Raw genomic sequence first — 18,892 nt, 5'->3', positions numbered from 1 at the left:
ACCCCACCTGCCCGCCCAGCCCCCGCTGACTGCCCACTCTGGCGCAGGTCCTGGGGGAGACAGAGCGGTTCCTGAGCCAGGTGCTGGGCCGGGTGCTGCAGCTGCTACCGCCGGGGCAGGTGCAGGTCCACAAGATGAAGGCTGTGTACCTGGCCCTGAACCAGTGCAGTGTGAGCACCACGCACAAGTGCCTCATTGCCGAGGCCTGGTGCTCCGTGAGAGACCTGCCTGCCCTGCAGGAGGCCCTGCGGGACAGCTCGGTGAGCACGAAGCCTGAGACCTCACCCCCTCCCCACCCAGCCCTCCTACCAGGCCGGGGCATTTCTGCCTTAATTCCAGCCCCCGGCTCCCTGCACCTGGGCTTTGCCCAGGGGCTCCTTCTCCTCCCAGCCTCCTCCACGGCCCACCTCTTCCAGGGAGTCTACCCTGTTGGCCCTGGCCCAACAAGCCCTACCCTGACTTTCCTGAGTCCCTGGAGGCTGACGGGGTAGTTTTAGTCAGAAGCCTCATTTCAATTCAGGCTCCCCTGTGACCTTAGGCCTGCTTATGGTCTGTGGAACCGGTGTGATGCCCCTGCCCCCGGGGGTCACCCACCACGCACAGCAGGTGCTTGCGCGTGAGGCTGGGCTCCTTCTCCTGGGCCGTCCCTAGGAGGCAGCACGCTTGCCTTTCCCAAGCCATTGCCAGTCCATGTGGTGTCTTTGGGCCCCCACCAGGGCATAGCAGGGCCGATCATCTCACTTCAGAGAGAGGGGAAGGGGCTGCTCAGGGAGCCCCCACAGGGCTCTGCATCTCCAGCTGGGCCTGGCTGGGGGTCCCAGGGTCCCTGAAGGCCCCTGCCACTGGTCTGGTCTCTCTGTCCTGGCGTCCAGACGGAGGAGGGAGTGAGCGCCGTGGCTCACCGCATCCCCTGCCGGGACATGCCCCCCACGCTCATCCGCACCAACCGCTTCACAGCCAGCTTCCAGGGCATCGTGGACGCCTACGGCGTGGGCCGCTACCAGGAGGTGAACCCCGGTGAGAGCCACGGCGCCCTTACCCGTGTCCTGGGAGGCTCAGCTGCCCCACTGGATGGGTGTGAGCCTGAGTGGGAGGTATCTCCATCCCGGGCCCGGCCTGCCCTCCTGGGATGAGGAGCACGCATCCCGTCACTCTCGAGAGGCTGTTGGGCTCTGCAGCCGGTGTGAGGCTTTATGTCGGCTCCCAGCCAACTCCCCCTTGTTGAGTTTACAAGGGAGCCTCACGGGCTTGTGCAAAGAACAGAGGTTGTGCGGTGGACATGGCCCAGGTTGGAAGCCCATCTCGCCTACTTTGATATGTTTCTTAGCTTCTCTGAGCCTCAGCTGCCTCACCTGCAAATTGGAAATAATAGTGCAAACCTCAGAGGAATGTCAGGAAGCTTAGTGACCATTGGAGACTGCAAGCCAGAGCCAGGAGGCAGCCTGTGGTGTGGTTGGTTTGGTCACACGGTTTTGTTTGTTTGTTTGTTTGTTTTTTGAGATGGAGTCTCATTCTGTGGCCCAGGCTGGGGTGCAGTGGTGTGATCTCGGCTCACTGCAACCTCTGCCTCCCAAGTTCAAGCCATTCTCCTGCCTTAGCCTCCCGAGTAGCTGGGACTACAGGTGCCCATCGCCACGTCCAACTAATTTTTGTTCTTTTAGTGGAGACAGGGTTTCGCCATGTTGGCCAGACTGTCTCGAACTCCTGACCTCAAGTGATCCGCCCACCTCAGCCTCTGAAAGTGCTGGGATTACAGGCGTGAGCCACCACTCCTGGCTACACAGTGTTTTTTGGTTTTTTTCCCTGAGATGGAGTCTCGCTTTGTCGCCCAGGCTGGGGTTCTGTAGCATGATCTCAGCTCACTGCAATGCCCGCCTCCCAGGTTCCAGTGATTCACCTGCCTCAGCCTCCAGAGTAGTTGGGCAGGCGCGCGCCACCACGCCCGGCTAATTTTTGTATTTTTGGTAGAGATGGGCTTTCACCGTGTTGACCAGGCTGGTCACAAACTCCTGACCTCGTGATCCGCCCACCTCAGCCTCCCAAAGTGCTGGGATTACAGGTGTGAGCCACCGCACCTGGCCCTACACAGTGTTTTTATAGAAGTTTGCATTAATGCAGTCTTGGGTCAAGCTGTCCCTGAGAAGGACATTCTGGAGTAAGCGGTGGGTTAAGGGAGGTGCTCCCAGTAGAAACCAGTAAGGGATGAGGGCAGGGGTTGGGGGAGCTCTAGTGCTTTCCCTCCACATCCTCCTCCCCATTGGGAGTCCTGAGGCCTGCAGTGCCTGCTCTGTCGTCCAGCTGTGGCCTCCCCCTCAGGACGCCACTCCCCAACACAGTGGGCCAGCTGCAGTGTGGCTGGTGCTGTCAGATGAGTGGAGGGGCCCAGTATCCCCCAGTACCACCGATGGGGGCCCGGCCCATAGCGTGGGTGTGACATGGTGGAGCCCCTATTGGGAGGGGACTTGGACACAGGCCAGGGAGGGGCCCTGCCTCACCCAGTGGGCAAGAGGCAGGGTGCTTGGGCCCCCATGTGGTAGAGGCAGGGCGTGAGTCTGAGGCTCTGTGAACCAAGACCAGGGCTGTGTGGTCCTGGGAGGCTTGCTGCTCCTGCAGGGCCGGGGTCCTGGGGCTGGAGCTGGGCCCCACTCGGATTCCCCTGCACATGGACAGAGGCTGGTGCAGCTAGAGCATCGCCCAGAGGCCCATGGCGGATAGAATGCTGCCAGCTCAAAGCACCAGCCTTTGGGGCAACGTGTTTGCCAGGGAAGCTGTAACGAAGTGTCACAGGCTGGTGGCTTAAGGGGCAGACACGGTCCCACAGTCCTGGAGGCTAGAAGTCCAAGACCAAGGTGTCAGCAGGGGCCGGGCGCACTGGCTCATGCCTGTCATCTCAGCACTTTGGGAGGCTGTGGTGGAAGGAGGATCGCTGGAGTCCTGGAGTCCAGGAGTTCGAGACCAGCCTGGGCAACATAGCGAGACCTTGTATCTTAAAAAAATAAAAGATAATGAGGTGTTGTCGGCAGGAGTGGCTCCTTCTGAGGCTGTCCAGGAGGATCCCTTCCTGGCATCTCTCTTGGGCTTGGAGCGGCCGTCCTCATCTTCACACGCTGTTCTCCTTCCATGTGGGTCCAAATGTTCCTTTTCGTAAGGACACTGGGCACACTGGATAGGGCCCACTGTAATGGCCTTATCTTAACCCCGTGACCTCTGTAAGGACCCTGTCTCCAAAGAAGGTCACATCCGGAGTTCCTGGGGGTTGGAACTCCAGTATATCTTTTTTGGGGTCACAATACAGCTCCTGACAGGGTGTGCATGTTGGGGTCCTCCTGCCTCCCATGAGGACTTGTTCCTGTTTTACTGATGGGAAGTCGAGATTTCAGAGCTGGAGCGACCAGCTCGGCCTCCTGGAACTTGCCATGTGCCAGCTGGGGCCACCTGTGGCTCGCTGTCCTCTCTGGCTTCTGTGTGGGGCTCTGGGGACAGCAATAGCTGAAGCTGCTCCAGCAGCTGGCCGGTGCTGCCCACGGAGACCTTATGAAGTGGCCTGGTGTTACCTCCATTTTACAGATGGGGAAATGGAGGCTCAGAGAGGTTAAGTGACCGGGCCTAGGTCACACAGCTCCTAAGTGGTGGGTTCTTTTTTGTTTTCTTTTTGGAGACAGAATCTCACTCTGTTGCCCAGGCTGGAGTGCAGTGGTGCAAGCTTGGCTCACTGCAACCTCTGCCTCCCGGGTTCAAATGATTCTCCTGCCTCAGCCTCCTGAGTAGCTGGGATTATGGGCACCTGCCACCATGCCCAGCTAATTTTTCTGTTTCTAGTGGAGACAGGGTTTCACCATGTTGGCCAGGCTGGTCTTGAACTCCTGACCTCAGGTGATCCCCCCCGCCGTCTCGGCCTCCCAGAGTACTGGGATTATAGGCATGAGCCACCGTGCCCGGCTGCTAAGTGGTGGGTTCTTGACTGCAAGCCAGCAGGGCCTCTGTGGCATCTTGGGCCGGGAGACGGATGCTGGTGTGTTTGGGGGTTCCCAGCTCACCCACCATGCCCTCTGCCCACAGCTCCCTACACCATCATCACCTTCCCCTTCCTGTTTGCTGTGATGTTTGGGGATGTGGGCCACGGGCTGCTCATGTTCCTCTTCGCCCTGGCCATGGTGCTTGCGGAGAACCAGCCGGCAGTGAAGGCCGCGCAGAATGAGGTGAGGGGCCGGGCTGGGGTCCTGATGAGGGTAGTGGGGCCAGGCAGCCCCTCACTGCACTGCTGCCCCCCCAGATCTGGCAGACTTTCTTCAGGGGCCGCTACCTGCTCCTGCTCATGGGCCTGTTCTCCATCTACACTGGCTTCATCTACAACGAGTGCTTCAGTCGCGCCACCAGCATCTTCCCCTCAGGCTGGAGTGTGGCCGCCATGGCCAACCAGTCTGGCTGGAGGTGAGGCCCGGGCCCCAGCCTGGCCGGGGGCCCCGCAACCCCCACAGCCCTGACCGCCCTGCCCTCCGTTGCCACAGTGATGCATTCCTGGCCCAGCACGCGATGCTTACCCTGGATCCCAACGTCACCGGTGTCTTCCTGGGACCCTACCCCTTTGGCATCGACCCTGTGAGTCCTGGGGTGGAGTGTCCGCGGGTGGTGAAGGCAGCTGGGAGTGGGGGCTGGGGCTCCCCTCGGTTCAGCCCTCCTGCAGTGCCATCGCGGAGCACTCCTATGTGCCAGGCCCTTTCGTCAGCACAAGAGGCAGACAAGGCTCCTGCCCTGCAGAGCCTGCATCATAGTCCCCTGAGTGTGCAGAGGCAAAGCCAGACCGGACAGGAACCAGTCTCCTGAGTGTGCGGAGGCAAAGCCAGACCGGACAGGAACCAGTCTCCTGAGTGTGCGGAGGCAAAGCGAGACTGGACAGGAACCAGTCTCCTGAGTGTGCGGAGGCAAAGCCAGACCGGACAGGAACCAGTCTGTAGCTTGCACTGTGCTAAGCACTGTTCCCAACCCTCTGTGGAAGTGATTTTTTTTTTTTTTCTTTTTTTTTTGGGATATGGAGTCTCATTCAATCACCCAGGCTGGAGTGCAGTGGTGCGATCTCGGCTCACTGCAACCTCCATCTCCCGGGTTCAAGCAATCCCCTGCCTCAGCCTCCTGAGTAGCTGGGATACAGGCACCTGCCACCATGCCCAGCTAATTTCTGTATTTTTAGTAGAGACAGCGTTTCACCATGTTGGCCAGGCTGGTCTCGAACTCCTGACCTCATGTGATCTACCTGCTTCAGCCTTTCAAAGTGCTGGGATTACAGGCGTGAGCCACCGTGCCCAGCCTGATTTTCTGTTTGAACCTCATCACAACCCCGTGGGCCGCACGTTAGCCGTGTCCTCACCTAAAGAAGAGACTGAGGCACAGAGGCCATGCCTAAGGTCACCCAGGCTGGAGCCGTGGCAGCTGGCCCATCTGTGCTCTGTTGCCCCTCGGTGGGTGGGTGATGGATGAGGCTGCAGGCTCCGAGGGGTAAAACAGGGTGATGAGAGAGAGGGACTCGGGCCGGGGACTTCCTGGCAGTGCTGGCCAGGGAGCCCCTGAGTCCAGCCTGCCCTGCTGCCACCCTAGGTCTGGAGCCTGGCTGCCAACCACTTGAGCTTCCTCAACTCCTTCAAGATGAAGATGTCCGTCATCCTGGGGGTCGTGCACATGGCCTTCGGGGTGGTCCTTGGAATCTTCAACCACGTGTGAGGGCCAAAGCTGCCTGGGGGATGGGAGGCTGGCAGGCCAGAGTGGGCCCCAGTGACCACGCCTCCCTCCTACCTGCCAGGCACTTTGGCCAGAGGCACCGGCTGCTGCTGGAGACGCTGCCGGAGCTCACCTTCCTGCTGGGGCTCTTCGGTTATCTCGTCTTCCTAGTCATCTACAAGTGGCTGTGTGTGTCGGCTGCCAGCGCTGCCTCGGCCCCCAGCATCCTCATCCACTTCATCAACATGTTCCTCTTCTCCCACAGCCCCACCAACCGGCCGCTCTACCCCCGGCAGGTGTGCTGTGGCTGGGGGGCCCAGCTCACAGCCTCATGGGGATCCCACGGTCACTGGGCCACTGGGAGCTGCAGGATCCTCGTCCAAGAAACGGGGATGCAGGCCCCAGGCTGTGCAGACAGGGCCGTCAGAGGTGATGGCGTGCATCTTTAGCAGGTGGCACAAGTGACGCTGGGAACCTGGGGTCCCTTCCCTCAGGAGTCCTTATGGAGCCAAATCCTCACTCAGTGAGGGCATGGAGCCCCCGGGGGCCCTGAAGGGAGGAGCGGCCACAGGCTCTCTGGGTCCTGTGACTGCTGTGATCCAAGTTCTTGTGCAGGTGTGCACAGCAGGGGTGCCCTGACTCTCGCCCTCTCCCTGGCAGGAGGTGGTCCAGGCCACGCTGGTGGTCCTGGCCTTGGCCATGGTGCCCATCCTGCTGCTTGGCACACCCCTGCACCTGCTGCGCCGCCACCGCCCCCACCTGCGGAGGAGGCCCGCTGGCCGACAGGTAGGACCGGGCCTAAGGTGTGGGGGGCTGCTTGGGAGGAGAGGCCACTGTCCAGTGTGTACCTGACTCCCCACTTCCTCGCAGCCTCCTAAGTGGCCAGGAGCAGGCCTGGTGGGTGGTGGGGGCCCTCCTGAGGCTGGAGCGCTGCCAACACTGCCTGCTCGTTCCCCAGGAGGAAGACAAGGCTGGGTTGCTGGACCTGCCTGATGCATCTGTGAATGGCTGGAGCTCCGATGAGGAAAAGGCAGGGGGCCTGGATGATGAAGAGGAGGCTGAGGTGGGTGCGGTGCCTTCCTGGGGGTGGGACGGGTGAGGCCCCGCTGGCCCTCACTGCACCCGCCCCGCAGCTCGTCCCCTCCGAGGTGCTTATGCACCAGGCCATCCACACCATCGAGTTCTGCCTGGGCTGCGTCTCCAACACCGCATCCTACCTGCGCCTGTGGGCCCTGAGCCTGGCCCACGCCCGTGAGTGACCTGGCCACCGACGGCCAGCCCCGGCTCCTGGCTTCTCACTTACGGCTGCTGGCTGGGCGGGTTTCTTTTCTCTGGGCCTCAGTTTCCCCTCTGTAAAGTGGGACTGTCCAAGGAGGTCCCTCGCTGGCTCCCCGTGCAGGGAGGGCTTCAGGCTGCGGCAGGTAGGTTGGGGGCTGGCAGGCCCCCACTTGCCATTGGCCCCCACTGTCTCCTTTGCTCGCAGAGCTGTCCGAGGTTCTGTGGGCCATGGTGATGAGCATAGGCCTGGGCCTGGGCCGGGAGGTTGGCGTGGCGGCTGTGGTGCTGGTCCCCATCTTTGCCGCCTTTGCTGTGATGACCGTGGCCATCCTGCTGGTGATGGAGGGGCTCTCGGCCTTCCTGCACGCCCTGCGGCTGCACTGGTGAGCAACCACCCTGTGGCCTGGGCTGCTCGAGGTGGGAGTTCCCCTCACCAACCCCTCCTCTTCTCACCCCCAGGGTGGAATTCCAGAACAAGTTCTACTCCGGCACAGGCTACAAGCTGAGTCCCTTCACCTTCGCTGCCACAGATGACTAGGGCCCACTGCAGGTCCTGCCAGACCTCCGTCCTGACCTCTGAGGCAGGAGAGGAATAAAGAGGGTCCGCCCTGGGGAGTGATGTCTCGTCTCTCTTCCCTCCTTTCTAGCTGAGGCAGGTGGCGGGGTAGAAGGCATGGTGTAGGATCTGGGACCTCAAAAAGTTGAGGCCAGGACCTGCAGATCTGCAATGTCAGACTCTTGGGGTGAAAAGGGGCAGAGAAGGGCCAAGGAGGGATGTTTCCAGCACATTCTAACTTGGAGTGAGCAAATGTATTCCCAGGCCGGGTTAGGGGAGTGAACTCCCCATCCTTGGAGGTGTGCAACTGGCTGTGAGCGGGTGTTTGGGTTACTCTGTGTTGGGAGTGGTGCCAATATCCATGCCCTGGTGCCGGGCCTCAGGGGGCTGGAAGTACAGAGCAGTCTGGGGCACCTGAGTCCCGGTCCATGCTCCAGGCAGGGCTATGGTGTCACACGCCCAAGGCCACATGCCTGCCAGGAAGGGCAGAGGCTGTCCCGAGCAGCAGACATTACCCCAGGCCCCGGGCGTCAGAACAGGGGCTGAGCCTGACTCCAAGCCCAGCCTCCCCTCACGGAGGCTACAGTCTTCCTGACCCCTCCCTGGTGCTCCTTCCTGCGTTGCTGGCAGGACGGGGGTGGCTTTCTGCAGTCTCCTCTGGCCTGGGTCCCACCCCTGCTGGGAGGCAGAGCCAGTGCTTCCCAGAAGCCAACAAGCTGCAAAGTGGTTCTTCCCACAGCTGTGGCTGTGGCCAGCTGCTGGGAGGAGCCTGTCCATTGGCTCCTGGACTGCCTTGCTCAGGACCTCTGGATGCCAGGGGTGGTATCAGGGCCTCTGAGGTAATTCTACATGCCGAGCAGACTCAGCTTAGAGAAACGGTGTCATGGTGCTGGGGTAGGAATAGAGGAGGCTAAATGAAGGACTCCGGAGAGCTGCAGGTGGATCTGGACCAAATCCAGAACCCAACACCTCACTCCCTCCTGGGGAGGGAGCTGGGCAGAGACTTGGGGCAGGCAGTGAGGTGGGGATAGGTGAGCAGCACTCGTGGCGACTGGCCCCAGTGTGATTTAGGAGGGGTGTGGTGTGGGATCCCAGGGAGATGACCAGTCAGCCCTGCCCTGGCTTTGACATGGGGGTACCTGGCAGTGGTGGCTAGAGAAGTCCAGTTTGCCATGAGAATGGCACATAAAAAGGCACTGGGGTGGGCACCTCTGGGGCATGGAGGTCACTGGGAGACACAGGGATGGAGTGGGTCACCTGCGTGGAAGACTCGGCAGTGAACAGCACAGGCCCGAGCCCATCCCTGTCCACGTGAGCTTATGGCCTGATGCAGAGACCACCAGGGGCTCCAGGAAAGTTAAGGTGCATGGAGAGAAATGATGGGCCAGGGCCGGGCCCAGGGTGGTTTAGGGAATGCCAGTGTCTTGGGTAGAATAGCAAGGCCTGAGATTGTAACTGAGCTGACAGCAGGGCAAAGTGAAGGAGCCCAGTATTGGAAGATCGGCTCCAAATGTATCTCTGCAAGGAGACTGCAAGTGAGCTCGTGTGTGAAGGACCAGGCAGAGGTGAGGGCTAAGTGAGGCCAGCAGTGGCCTGGGCACAGGAAGATGGTGAGTGAGAAGCCACCAGAGCTCCTATGCAGGAGTGCAACACCACTGCTGTTCAATTCAGTTTGGCTTCACCTGTTTAAAACTGTAACTCTCTAAAAGGGTGAATAGTGAAAGCCTCCCTCCTGCCCCTGCCCAGCCACTCAGTGTCCCCAGGCACCAGCGCTGCTCCCAGTCTCCAACGTCCTCCAGGGCTCTTCATTTCTGGGCTAGAAGCAGGGAAACCAGAGTGTGACAGGGAAGAAGAGGAGGTGGAGGAGGGCCGATGGGGTCACACGCTGCTGGGATGCCAGCTGAGAGCAGTGGGGCACTGCTGAGCTGAGGGACTGGGTGGGTGCAGATGGAGCCGTCCATGGGCTCCTTCAGGTACCAGGAGCCCTCCCTGAGATTTAGGACACATCCAAGGGTGACAGCTTGAGGTTGGGTTTTTATTATTTTATTTGTATAGGACAATCTCTGTGGTAGCAGAAATATATGCACAAAAAACAATTCAAATAAGAGTTCAGAGTAAAAAAAGTCAGCTAAGACTGTATCCCGCGGGACATTTCATATATATGGATTTCACAGCTACACTCAATCCACGCCGTTCACCACATAGAGGCTGCTGTCTCCCACAAGAATGATGATGTCAGGGACATCGGGAAAGGTAAGGGCCAGGAAACTGAGCCCTCAGAGAACCCAGGCCAGGGTTTCCCTCACTCTGCCCGGGGGCGGCCCAACCCACTCAACAGGATCCCACACTTCAGGCAGAGCAGAGGGCAGGAGAGGCCCAAAGAGCTGGGTCAATCAGCTGGCTCCCCTGGGAGGGGAGCTGGGAGACAGGGAGGTCCTCACACTGCCCCATGGCCATGCACGGCTGTCTGCACACTCCATCAGGAGGAAGGGCAGGGAGAAGTCACACGCAGTACAGTGAAATTCATCAATGTCACACACGCCCAGCAGGAGGGGAGAGCTGTGCTCCACACGCAGGCGGCAGCAATCCACTGCTCCAGCTTCAGCCATGGGACTAAGAGGATACAGGAGCAGCTTCTGGGGGCCCCAGGCAGAAGCTACCTTGCAGTAGTGACTGGCGACTTCACAGTACATCTCTGCTCACTTGCCGTCCCTTGGGAATGAGCAGCGTCTATAACACATCGCCATCTACAAAAGCCTGCTCACAGTGTTCACCAGCACATTCATGAAAAAAAAAAAAATTTAAATCAACATTAACCAAAGTACCTGCAAGTAACACTGCTTACTCTTGCTGTTTGCCCTTTCTGACTGGAAACCTTAGCCCCCAAATATGAAACGCCTTCTCTAGATTAAAAGGATTCAGAGATGTTGCACTATTGCACTATATTTCTGCTTCCCAATCTCGTTTCTGAGTCCTAGTGAAATTGTAAACAAGAGGTGAAATAAATGTCGCTCCATTTTAATACAGTCTTTAGTATCATAAACATCTGTGTTCAGTAGTGAGCCACCCAAAGCCTCCTGCCACAGGAGCAGTAGTCGAAGCACAGAGAGGACCCCGCTCCGCCGCCTCCCCATGCAGTCCAGTGATGAGGTGGATGGAGTCCTCCCCACAGTCACACCCCAAGCTTCCTCTTCTGGTGGAAATAGGCATCAAACCTTGCTTGGGCGTAGTCCTAGGAGAGAGCAAAGAGAAGCAAGGAATCCTGCTGGCCTGCCCCTGCCCATGTGTCCCCCAAACCCCACCGCTGGCAAGAGCTGAGGGCACGGACCCACGAGACCAACAGCACAGGACTGGCCTGTGCAGCAGGGCTGCTCCGCAGGTGCAGGCTCCTCAAGCTCCTGGCCCACCCTGCACACCTTCATTCTCAGGAGGCCTGTTTACAGGCATGGGCCAGCCCAGCCCTGCCTCTCAGGATGGACGTCTCGTCCACACGCTTGGCACTGCTACCATTCATCACCTTGTTAACCTTGGGTGCTGTGGGCACTGGCTGACCGACATAACACACTTTTTAGAGCAAAAGGCCCCTGGGACACAGGCAAGTCTAGAATAGAAGGGGAGAAAAAAGAGGATGCCCGTTGCCTATTTCCCGGGATCTCCTGCAGCATGACTTTTAAGAAAGACACTGAGAGGCAAGGAACACCTGGCTTGGTGTTCTGTTTCTGCCACTATATTTTTCTGGGTCTCTTCCCTCATCTGTCTATCAGTGAGGACAACACAATCTCAAAGACCCACTCCTAATCTAAAAGTCTGCAATTCTAGAAGCCAGGAAGATTACAATAGCACTTTTTTGAAAAATTAACTCTGAGCTGTAATTTCTACTCTATAAGCATGAGCCCATTTTAAGTGTCCAGTTGGAGGGCTTTCACAGATGCATCCAGCCAGTTCTCCACCACTGCAGTCAGGAGGAGACCTGTGTTTCCAGCATCCCTACAAGCTCCCATGGGCCTCTTGCAGTTGGCCACAGGCAGCCACCGACTCAATTTTTGTCACTATGGATTGGACTTTTCTTTCCTAGAGTAGCACATAAATGCCACCATACAATATGTACCCTCGTGCCTAGCTTCTCAGCGTGATGTCTCTGAGTGGCCCATGCTGTCATGCATTCGTGCCACCTTCCTTTGCACTGCCAAGTGTTCTCAGTACACGGATCTGGCACTGTAGTATCCACGCATCTGCTGACTGGCATTGAGGCTACTTCCAGTTTGGGACAATTACAAATGAAGCTGCAGGCCAGGCACGGTGGCTCACACCTGTAATCCCAACACTTTGGGAGGCCAAGGCCGGCAGATTATTTGAGGTCAGGAGTTCAAGACCAGCCTGGCCAATATGGAGAAACCCCCTCTACTAAAAATACAAAAATTAGCTGGGTGCAGTGGCACACGCCTGTAATCCCAGCTACTCAGGAGGCTGAGGCAGGAGAATGGCTTGAACCCAGGAGGCAGAGGTTGCAGTGAGGCAAGATTGGGCCACTGCACTCCTGCCTGGGCAACAGAGTGAGACTCTGTCTCAAAAACAAACAAACAAATGAAGTTGCTATGAGCGTTTGAGTGCAAGTCTTGGTGTGGAATCTGTTTTCATTTGTTCTGGAAAAATTCCCCAGGAGGGCTGCTGGGTGGTCTAACGCATGCATCTTCACGCCGGCTGTCGCAGACTGCATTCCCAGCAGCAGTGCACGCGCATTCCCATTGCTCTATCTGCTCGCCAACATTTGAGACTGTCAGTTCTTTCAAGTTTTAGCCATCACTGTGGGTGTGTAGGGTATCGCAATGAGGCTTTGATTCATATTTCTTTAACGACTAATTATATGAAACACATGAAAAGATTCTTACTGGCCATGTGTTTCTCTTAAGTGTCCAAATCTTCTATCCATTTATAAAGCAGGCTGAGACTGGGTGTGGTGGCTCACGCCTGTTTTCCCAGTACTTTGGGAGGCCAAGGCGGGTGGATCACCTGAGGTTAGAAGTTGGAGACCAGCCTGACCAACACAAAGAAACCCCGTCTCTACTAAAAATACAAAAACAAAATTAGCCGGGTGTGGTGGTGCATGCCTGTAATCCCAGCTACTCGGGAGGCTGAGGCAGGAGAATCATTTGAACCCAGGAGGCAGAGGTTGTGGTGAGCTGAGATCGTGCCATTGAACTCCAGCCTGGGCAACAAGAGCGAAACTCCATCTCGAAATAATAATAATAATAATAATAATAATAATTAATGATGCCGGCTGTTTGGTTTCTGGCTGAGTTATGAGTTCTTTATATATCCTAAATATGAATCCTTTATTAAATATACATTTGTACTATTTTCTCCCAGTCTGTGGCTTGCCTTTTCATTTTCTCCATGATATCGTTCAAAGAGTTTTTCATTTTGATGAAGTCCAACTGTGATGATATATACGAGTGTTTTTGTAGCTGGTCCCTGTCTCATAACTCCCATAGCCCTTACTACAGTAAACAGAATCTCCCTCTCTGACCTTCTGCCGTCCTTTCACCTGCCCAAAGCTAGACTCTGATCTGACTGTGGGTCATAAGACTCTTATTCCAGAGAGGGTCCTGCCTCATACCCTGGGATAAGGAATGCTGTGCAAAGAGGCCCAAAGAACCTGGTCAGGCCTTGCCGGGTTTAGATCACACCTTTTTTGGTCCAATCACATTTCAACATGGTTGTCCATGTTTCAATCATACCTATCCAATGACATTTCCATAAAATGCCCAAGAGGACAGGGTTTGGGGAGTTTCTAGAGAACCGCAGGTGGAGGCTGACAGGAAGGTGAACAAGAATGAGTTCCCCAACCCACCCGCAGGGACAGAAGCTCCTGTGCTCAGAATCCTTTCAGACCTCACCCCACCTATGTATCTCTTCACCCTTAAAATACCCTTTGTTAGCTAAGCATGGTGGCGGAACGTCTGTAGTCCCAGCTACTTGGAAGGCTGAGGCAAGAGGATCACTTGAGTCCAGAAGTTGGAGACAGCCTGGGCAATATAGTGAGACCCCGTCTTAAAAAAAAAAAATACACCGGTAAACTTACATGTTTCCCTGAGTTCTGTCCGCCGCTCTAGCAAATTAATTGAACCCAAGGAGGGGAACACGGGAACCCCAACATATGGCTGGTTGGTCAGAAATTCCAGAGGCCTGGACTTGCAACTGGTGTCAGAAGTGGAGGGCAGTCTTAAGGTCTCAGCCCTCAACCTGTGGGGTCTGATTCTCTCCCCAGGTAGACAGTGTCGTAATGGAATTGGAGGACACCCATCTGCTATCCACTCCAGAACTGATTGCTTGTTTGTGAGGGGGGGAGAACCGCCCCCCGACTTTAGTCTTCTGTGGTGATGATTGTTGCTGATGAAAGGAATGGGAAAAAGCACTTTGGTTTTTATGTGTTTCCTGCTCACAGCAACTTACTCTATTTTTTCCTCTTTTATGGCTAGTGCTTTATGTAACCCAATAAATCTGTGCTTAAGTCAGTAAGCTTTTTTTTTTTTTTTGGAGACAGAGTCTCGCTCTGTCCCCCAGGCTGGAGTGCAGTGGCGCAACCTCTGCTCACTGCAAGCTCCGCCTCCCAGGTTCACGCCATTCTACTGCCTCAGCCTTGCGAGCAGCTGGGACTACAGGCGAGCAGCTGGGACTACAGGTGCCTGCCACCAGGCCCGGCTAATTTTTTGTATTTTTTTTTTTTTTTTTTTTTTTTTGAGACGGAGTCTCGCTCTGTCGCCCAGGCTGGAGTGCAGTGGCCGGATCTCAGCTCACTGCAAGCTCCGCCCCCCGGGTTTACGCCATTCTCCTGCCTCAGCCTCCCAAGTAGCTGGGACTACAGGCGCCCGCCACCGCGCCCGGCTAGTTTTTTGTATTTTTAGTAGAGACGGGGTTTCACCGTGTTAGCCAGGATGTTCTCGATCTCCTGACCTCGTGATCCGCCCGACTCGGCCTCCCAAAGTGCTGGGATTACAGGCTTGAGCCACCGCGCCCGGCCAATTTTTTGTATTTTCAGTAGAGACGGGTTTTCACCGTGTTAGCCAGGATGGTCTCAATCTCCTGACCTTGTGATCTGCCCGCCTCAGCCTCCCGAAGTGCTGGGATTACCGGTGTGAGCCACCGTGCCCGGCCTAGGTCACTAAGCTTTTCTCTTGTGTTTTCTCACAGAAACTTAATAGTTTTAGCCTTCACATTTAGGTCTGTTACCTGTTTCAAGTTGACTGCTGTTTATGGCACGGAATCAGGTTCAGTTTTTTCTCCATAGGACTCTTCAAATGTTCTTGCATCGTTTTTTGAAAATATAATCCTTTCCCTCTTAAACTACCTTGGCCTTTCTGTTGAGTACCAGGTGATTATATACATATGGATCTATTTCTGGGCACTATATTCTGTTCCATCTGATTTGTTTTGTTTTGTTTTTGAGATGGGGTCTTGCTCTGTTTCCCAGGCTGGAGTGCAGTGGCGTGATCTCGGCTCTCTGCAACCTCTGCCTCCCGGACTCAAGCGATTCTCCTGCCTGTCTCCCAAGTAGCTGGGATTACAGGCGTGTGCCACCACACGCTAATTTTGTATTTGTAGTAGAGACGGCGTTTCTCCATGTTGGTCAGGCTGGTCTCGAACTCCCAACCTCAGGTGATCCACCTGCCTTGGCCTCCCAATGTGCTGGGACTATAGGCATGAGCCACTGCACCTGGCTGGCTGTGGGTTTTTCATACATGCCTTTATTTGGCTGAGGAACATCCCCTCTAGTCCTAGTTTGCTGAGATTTTATTAAATCACATTGGATCTTGACAAATTCTTTTTCCTGTGGTTCCTGAAATAATCGTATGGTTTTTCACCTTCATTCTGTTAATATGAAGAATTATATGAACTGATTTTTTCAAATACAAACCAGCCTTACATTCCAGGGATAAATGCCACTTGGCTATAATATATTATCCTTCTACATATGTTAATGGATTTAATTTTTGCCAATGTTTTGATAGGGATTTTGTGTAATATTTCTTCTTATGTAATATAAACATTTAAGCTACAAAGCCATAAGTTTCTAAATACTGCTTTATGTATATCCCACAAATAGTGACATGCTATGTTTTCATTATAATTCAGTGTAAAATATTTTCTCATTTTCTTTTTAATTTCTTTGACCCAGGGTTTATTTAGAAATGTATTGTTTAATTTCCAAATAATTGAGAATTTTCTAGATATCTTTTGTTGTTGATTTCCACTTAAATTTCACTGAGAACATATTCGGTATTACTTCACCCCCTTTGAATTTATCAAGACCTGTTTGATGGCCCAGCATATGGTCTATCTTGAGGAATATTCCATATTCATTTGAAAATAACGTGCACTCTGCAGTTGCTGGTGGGTTTAATGAACATGCATGAGGCCAGGCTGGCAGGGAGAGTTGTCAGGCCCTCTCTCTCCTTCTGTGTGTGTTCTTCCTTGTTCTAATCACAGAAGAGGAGTGGTGAGATCTCCTACGTTTGTTTTGTTTTTCTTTTTGAGATAGAGTTTCGCTCTTATTGCCCAGGTTGGAGTGCAATGGTGCCATCTCAGCTCACTGCAAACTTCGCTTCCCGGGTTCAAGTGATTCTCCTGCCTCAGCCTCCCTAAGTAGCTGGGATTACAGGCATTTGCCACCATGCCCAGCTAATTTTTGTATTTTCAGTAGAGACAGGGTTTCACCATGTTGGTCAGGCTGGTCTCGAACTCCTGACCTCAAGTGATCCACCCGCCTCGGCCTCCCAAAGTGCTGGGATTACAGGCGTGAGCCACCACATCCGGCCGAAATCTCCAACTTTAATCATGAATCTGCCAGTTTCTTCTTTCACTTTTGTCAGTTTTAACATCATGTCTTTTGAAGCAAGACAAGGATTTTTAATGTCCTCTGGATGTACTGATGCCTTTATTATCACAAAATGCCCTTATCTCTAGTAATATTCCTTGTTACGAAGTATGCTTTGTCTTACAGTATCATTTGACCATGACTCAAATCTGCTTTAAAAATCCAATGTCCCTTTCTTTTACCTAACATCATCTTTGCATTACCAAACCTTCTGCCTAGAAGTAGAAATCATTCTAGTATAAAACTGAGGAGGACAAAATGAACTAGTCCCATCCCTGTCCCGAAGGAAGGCAGCTCACTAGACTGTAGACATTTGTGTTGTCCCCCACCCCAAGACAACTCACCAACATTCATTCACTATGGAACAACAGAAAGGTTTGTCTGATGGTTAAAAATACTTTCTATTTCGGCTGGGCGCGGTGGCTCAAGCCTGTAATCCCAGCAATTTTGGGAGGCCGAGATGGGTGGATCACGAGGTCAGGAGATCGAGACCATCCTGGCTAACACAGTGAAACCCCGTCTCTACTAAAAAATACAAAAAACTAGCTGGGCGAGGTGGCGGGTGCCTGTAGTCCCAGCTACTCGGGAGGCTGAGGCAGGAGAATGGCGTAAATCCGGGAGGCGGAGCTTGCAGTGAGCCGAGATCCGGCCACTGCACTCCGGCCTGGGCGACAGAGCGAGACTCCGCCTCAAAAAAAAAAAACCAAAAACCAAAAAACAAAAAACAAAAAACCTTTCTATTTCTGTATCAATGACAGTTTTTTTTTTTTTTTTTTTTTTTTTTTTTGAGACAGAATCTTGCTCTGTAACCCAAGCTGGAGTGCAGTGGCATGATTTCAGCTCACTGAAGCCTCCGCCTCCTGGGTTCAAGCATTCTCCTGCCTCAGCCTCCTGAGTAGGCGAGATTACAGATGCCCGCCACCATGCATGCTAATTTTTGTATTTTTAGTAGAGATGGGGTTTCTCCACGTTGGCCAGGATGGTCTCAAACTCCTGACCTCAGGTGATCTGCCCACCTCAGCCTCCCAAAGTGCTGGGATTACAGGTGTGAGCCACTGCACCCAGCTGACAATTCTTAAGGTTAAAAGTAAATGACAGCCTAGCTTGGTTACAAACATGCCTGTGAAAAACAGGAGGTCTAATTCAGTAATTACCAGCTTCCAACCCAAAGTTGGGCACTACAGGCTGGAGAATGAAGTGGTACCCGAGAAATAAAACCTTCCACAGCACAGGCAAGAGCCACCCACTCTTCTTCACTTACTGTCCCCTGTGTCAGAAGGGATTGAGGTCACAGCTGGACCTCCAGGGTGCAGATGCCTACATTCCCCATCAGGATTGCAGGACTACCTGGCCCTTCTCTGAAGCCGGGGAGGCAAGGTCTGCTGGCCTGGAAGTGAGGGCAACCTCCAAAGGCAACCACGGCATCAGTGACAGCGGCTTCTCCCCTGGCTTCCTGGGCTGAGCCACACTGTCCTGATGCCACCAGGTCACCACATTCGGGTACTTGGGGAGACAGAGAACCCTCTGTAAGGAATGGTCATTTGCTGCCAAGCATTCACAAATACTATAGCATTTTTACCCGGGAGTAGGATGGAAAAAAAAAACGCTGCTAAAACATACCATGTACCCAAATTCAATAGATGAAATCTTGGCCTGTACAATGGACCAAAGTCCCCAGAGGAAATGAGATGCAAGGGCAAACCTGGAATGATAAAAGCAAGAAACACATATGAGACATACAGTATCAGTTACAGGACTGATGAAATGATTTCATGCCAGATGGACATTTTAACTTGTGTGGATGCAAACCTAGTTAGTGTTGGCAAATCATGGGTCTATATTCCATGGGACTAACTAAGAAAAATGGGAATACCACTCCCACACCCTTCCTTCATCTGCTAGTGACAGGTGCACTGGTGAGTGTGAACACACACAGCTGGTCTGGCCATGGCACATGTCAATGCCACTTGGCCATAATATATTCACAGGGTGAATATATTCACATTCACAGGGTGCAGGTGAAGGCCTGGGTGGCTATGCTGGCAGAAAAGAAAGCAAGCCTGCTACAAGGGAGGGTGCACAGCATCAGCAACCAATAGGCAGCCCTTTGCTGGACGCGGGATGAAGCTCTCACTCCTTGAGCAAGAGACTTCTAAATCCCATCCTTGTCCCATCCCCTCCTGTCACACAGAAGTGAAAAGAGCAGATGAGAGAGTGTGAGCCACGTCACCATCTCTAGGCCGTACCAAGCCCCCAAGTCACTGCGAATCCAAGTTCCTCCTCAAACGATACCCTGAGGGTTCATCTACATGAAGATAAAGCTCAAATTTAGGAGTGCCTGCTCTAGTATCCTCCAACCCTACTCTCTGTTCATCCTGTGGTCCTCAGCCCACTAGAGTCCCTTGTGCTACCCTTTCTGTCTGGGTTCTCCTTCATCTACCTTTTTCTATTTCCACCAGTTCAAGAAACAG

At 54.2% G+C, this 18,892-nt stretch overlaps 2 protein-coding genes across 4 annotated transcripts in view; one reads left to right on the top strand and one right to left on the bottom strand.

Annotated features, from left to right (window-relative positions):
• Positions 1-7,602, top strand: part of TCIRG1 (T cell immune regulator 1, ATPase H+ transporting V0 subunit a3) — a 40,978-nt gene extending 33,376 nt beyond the window's left edge. The window contains exons 10-21 of the mRNA XM_050756608.1: positions 48-260; positions 873-1,017; positions 4,060-4,199; positions 4,274-4,431; positions 4,509-4,599; positions 5,593-5,711; positions 5,795-6,008; positions 6,373-6,498; positions 6,671-6,775; positions 6,846-6,963; positions 7,196-7,373; positions 7,450-7,602. Of these exons, the coding sequence (XP_050612565.1) occupies positions 48-260; positions 873-1,017; positions 4,060-4,199; positions 4,274-4,431; positions 4,509-4,599; positions 5,593-5,711; positions 5,795-6,008; positions 6,373-6,498; positions 6,671-6,775; positions 6,846-6,963; positions 7,196-7,373; positions 7,450-7,528 (1,686 nt within the window). The 3' untranslated portion in view covers positions 7,529-7,602. The remainder of the gene's footprint in view (positions 1-47; positions 261-872; positions 1,018-4,059; positions 4,200-4,273; positions 4,432-4,508; positions 4,600-5,592; positions 5,712-5,794; positions 6,009-6,372; positions 6,499-6,670; positions 6,776-6,845; positions 6,964-7,195; positions 7,374-7,449) is intronic.
• A 1,971-nt stretch (positions 7,603-9,573) lies between these two features.
• Positions 9,574-18,892, bottom strand: part of CHKA (choline kinase alpha) — a 72,174-nt gene continuing 62,855 nt past the window's right edge. For all 3 annotated transcript variants that reach the window (XM_050756726.1, XM_050756728.1, XM_050756727.1), the window contains 2 exons: positions 18,042-18,123; positions 9,574-10,778 (listed from right to left, as the gene is read on the bottom strand). In XM_050756726.1, coding sequence (XP_050612683.1) covers positions 10,719-10,778; positions 18,042-18,123 — 142 coding nt within the window. In that variant the 3' untranslated portion in view covers positions 9,574-10,718. The remainder of the gene's footprint in view (positions 10,779-18,041; positions 18,124-18,892) is intronic.

The sequence above is a fragment of the Macaca thibetana genome, chromosome 14 (genome assembly GCF_024542745.1).
Source record: "Macaca thibetana thibetana isolate TM-01 chromosome 14, ASM2454274v1, whole genome shotgun sequence".
Taxonomy (NCBI): Eukaryota; Metazoa; Chordata; class Mammalia; order Primates; family Cercopithecidae; genus Macaca; species Macaca thibetana.
The sequence above is the reverse complement of the archived record's forward strand: the minus strand, read 5'-3'. Positions and strand labels throughout refer to the sequence as shown.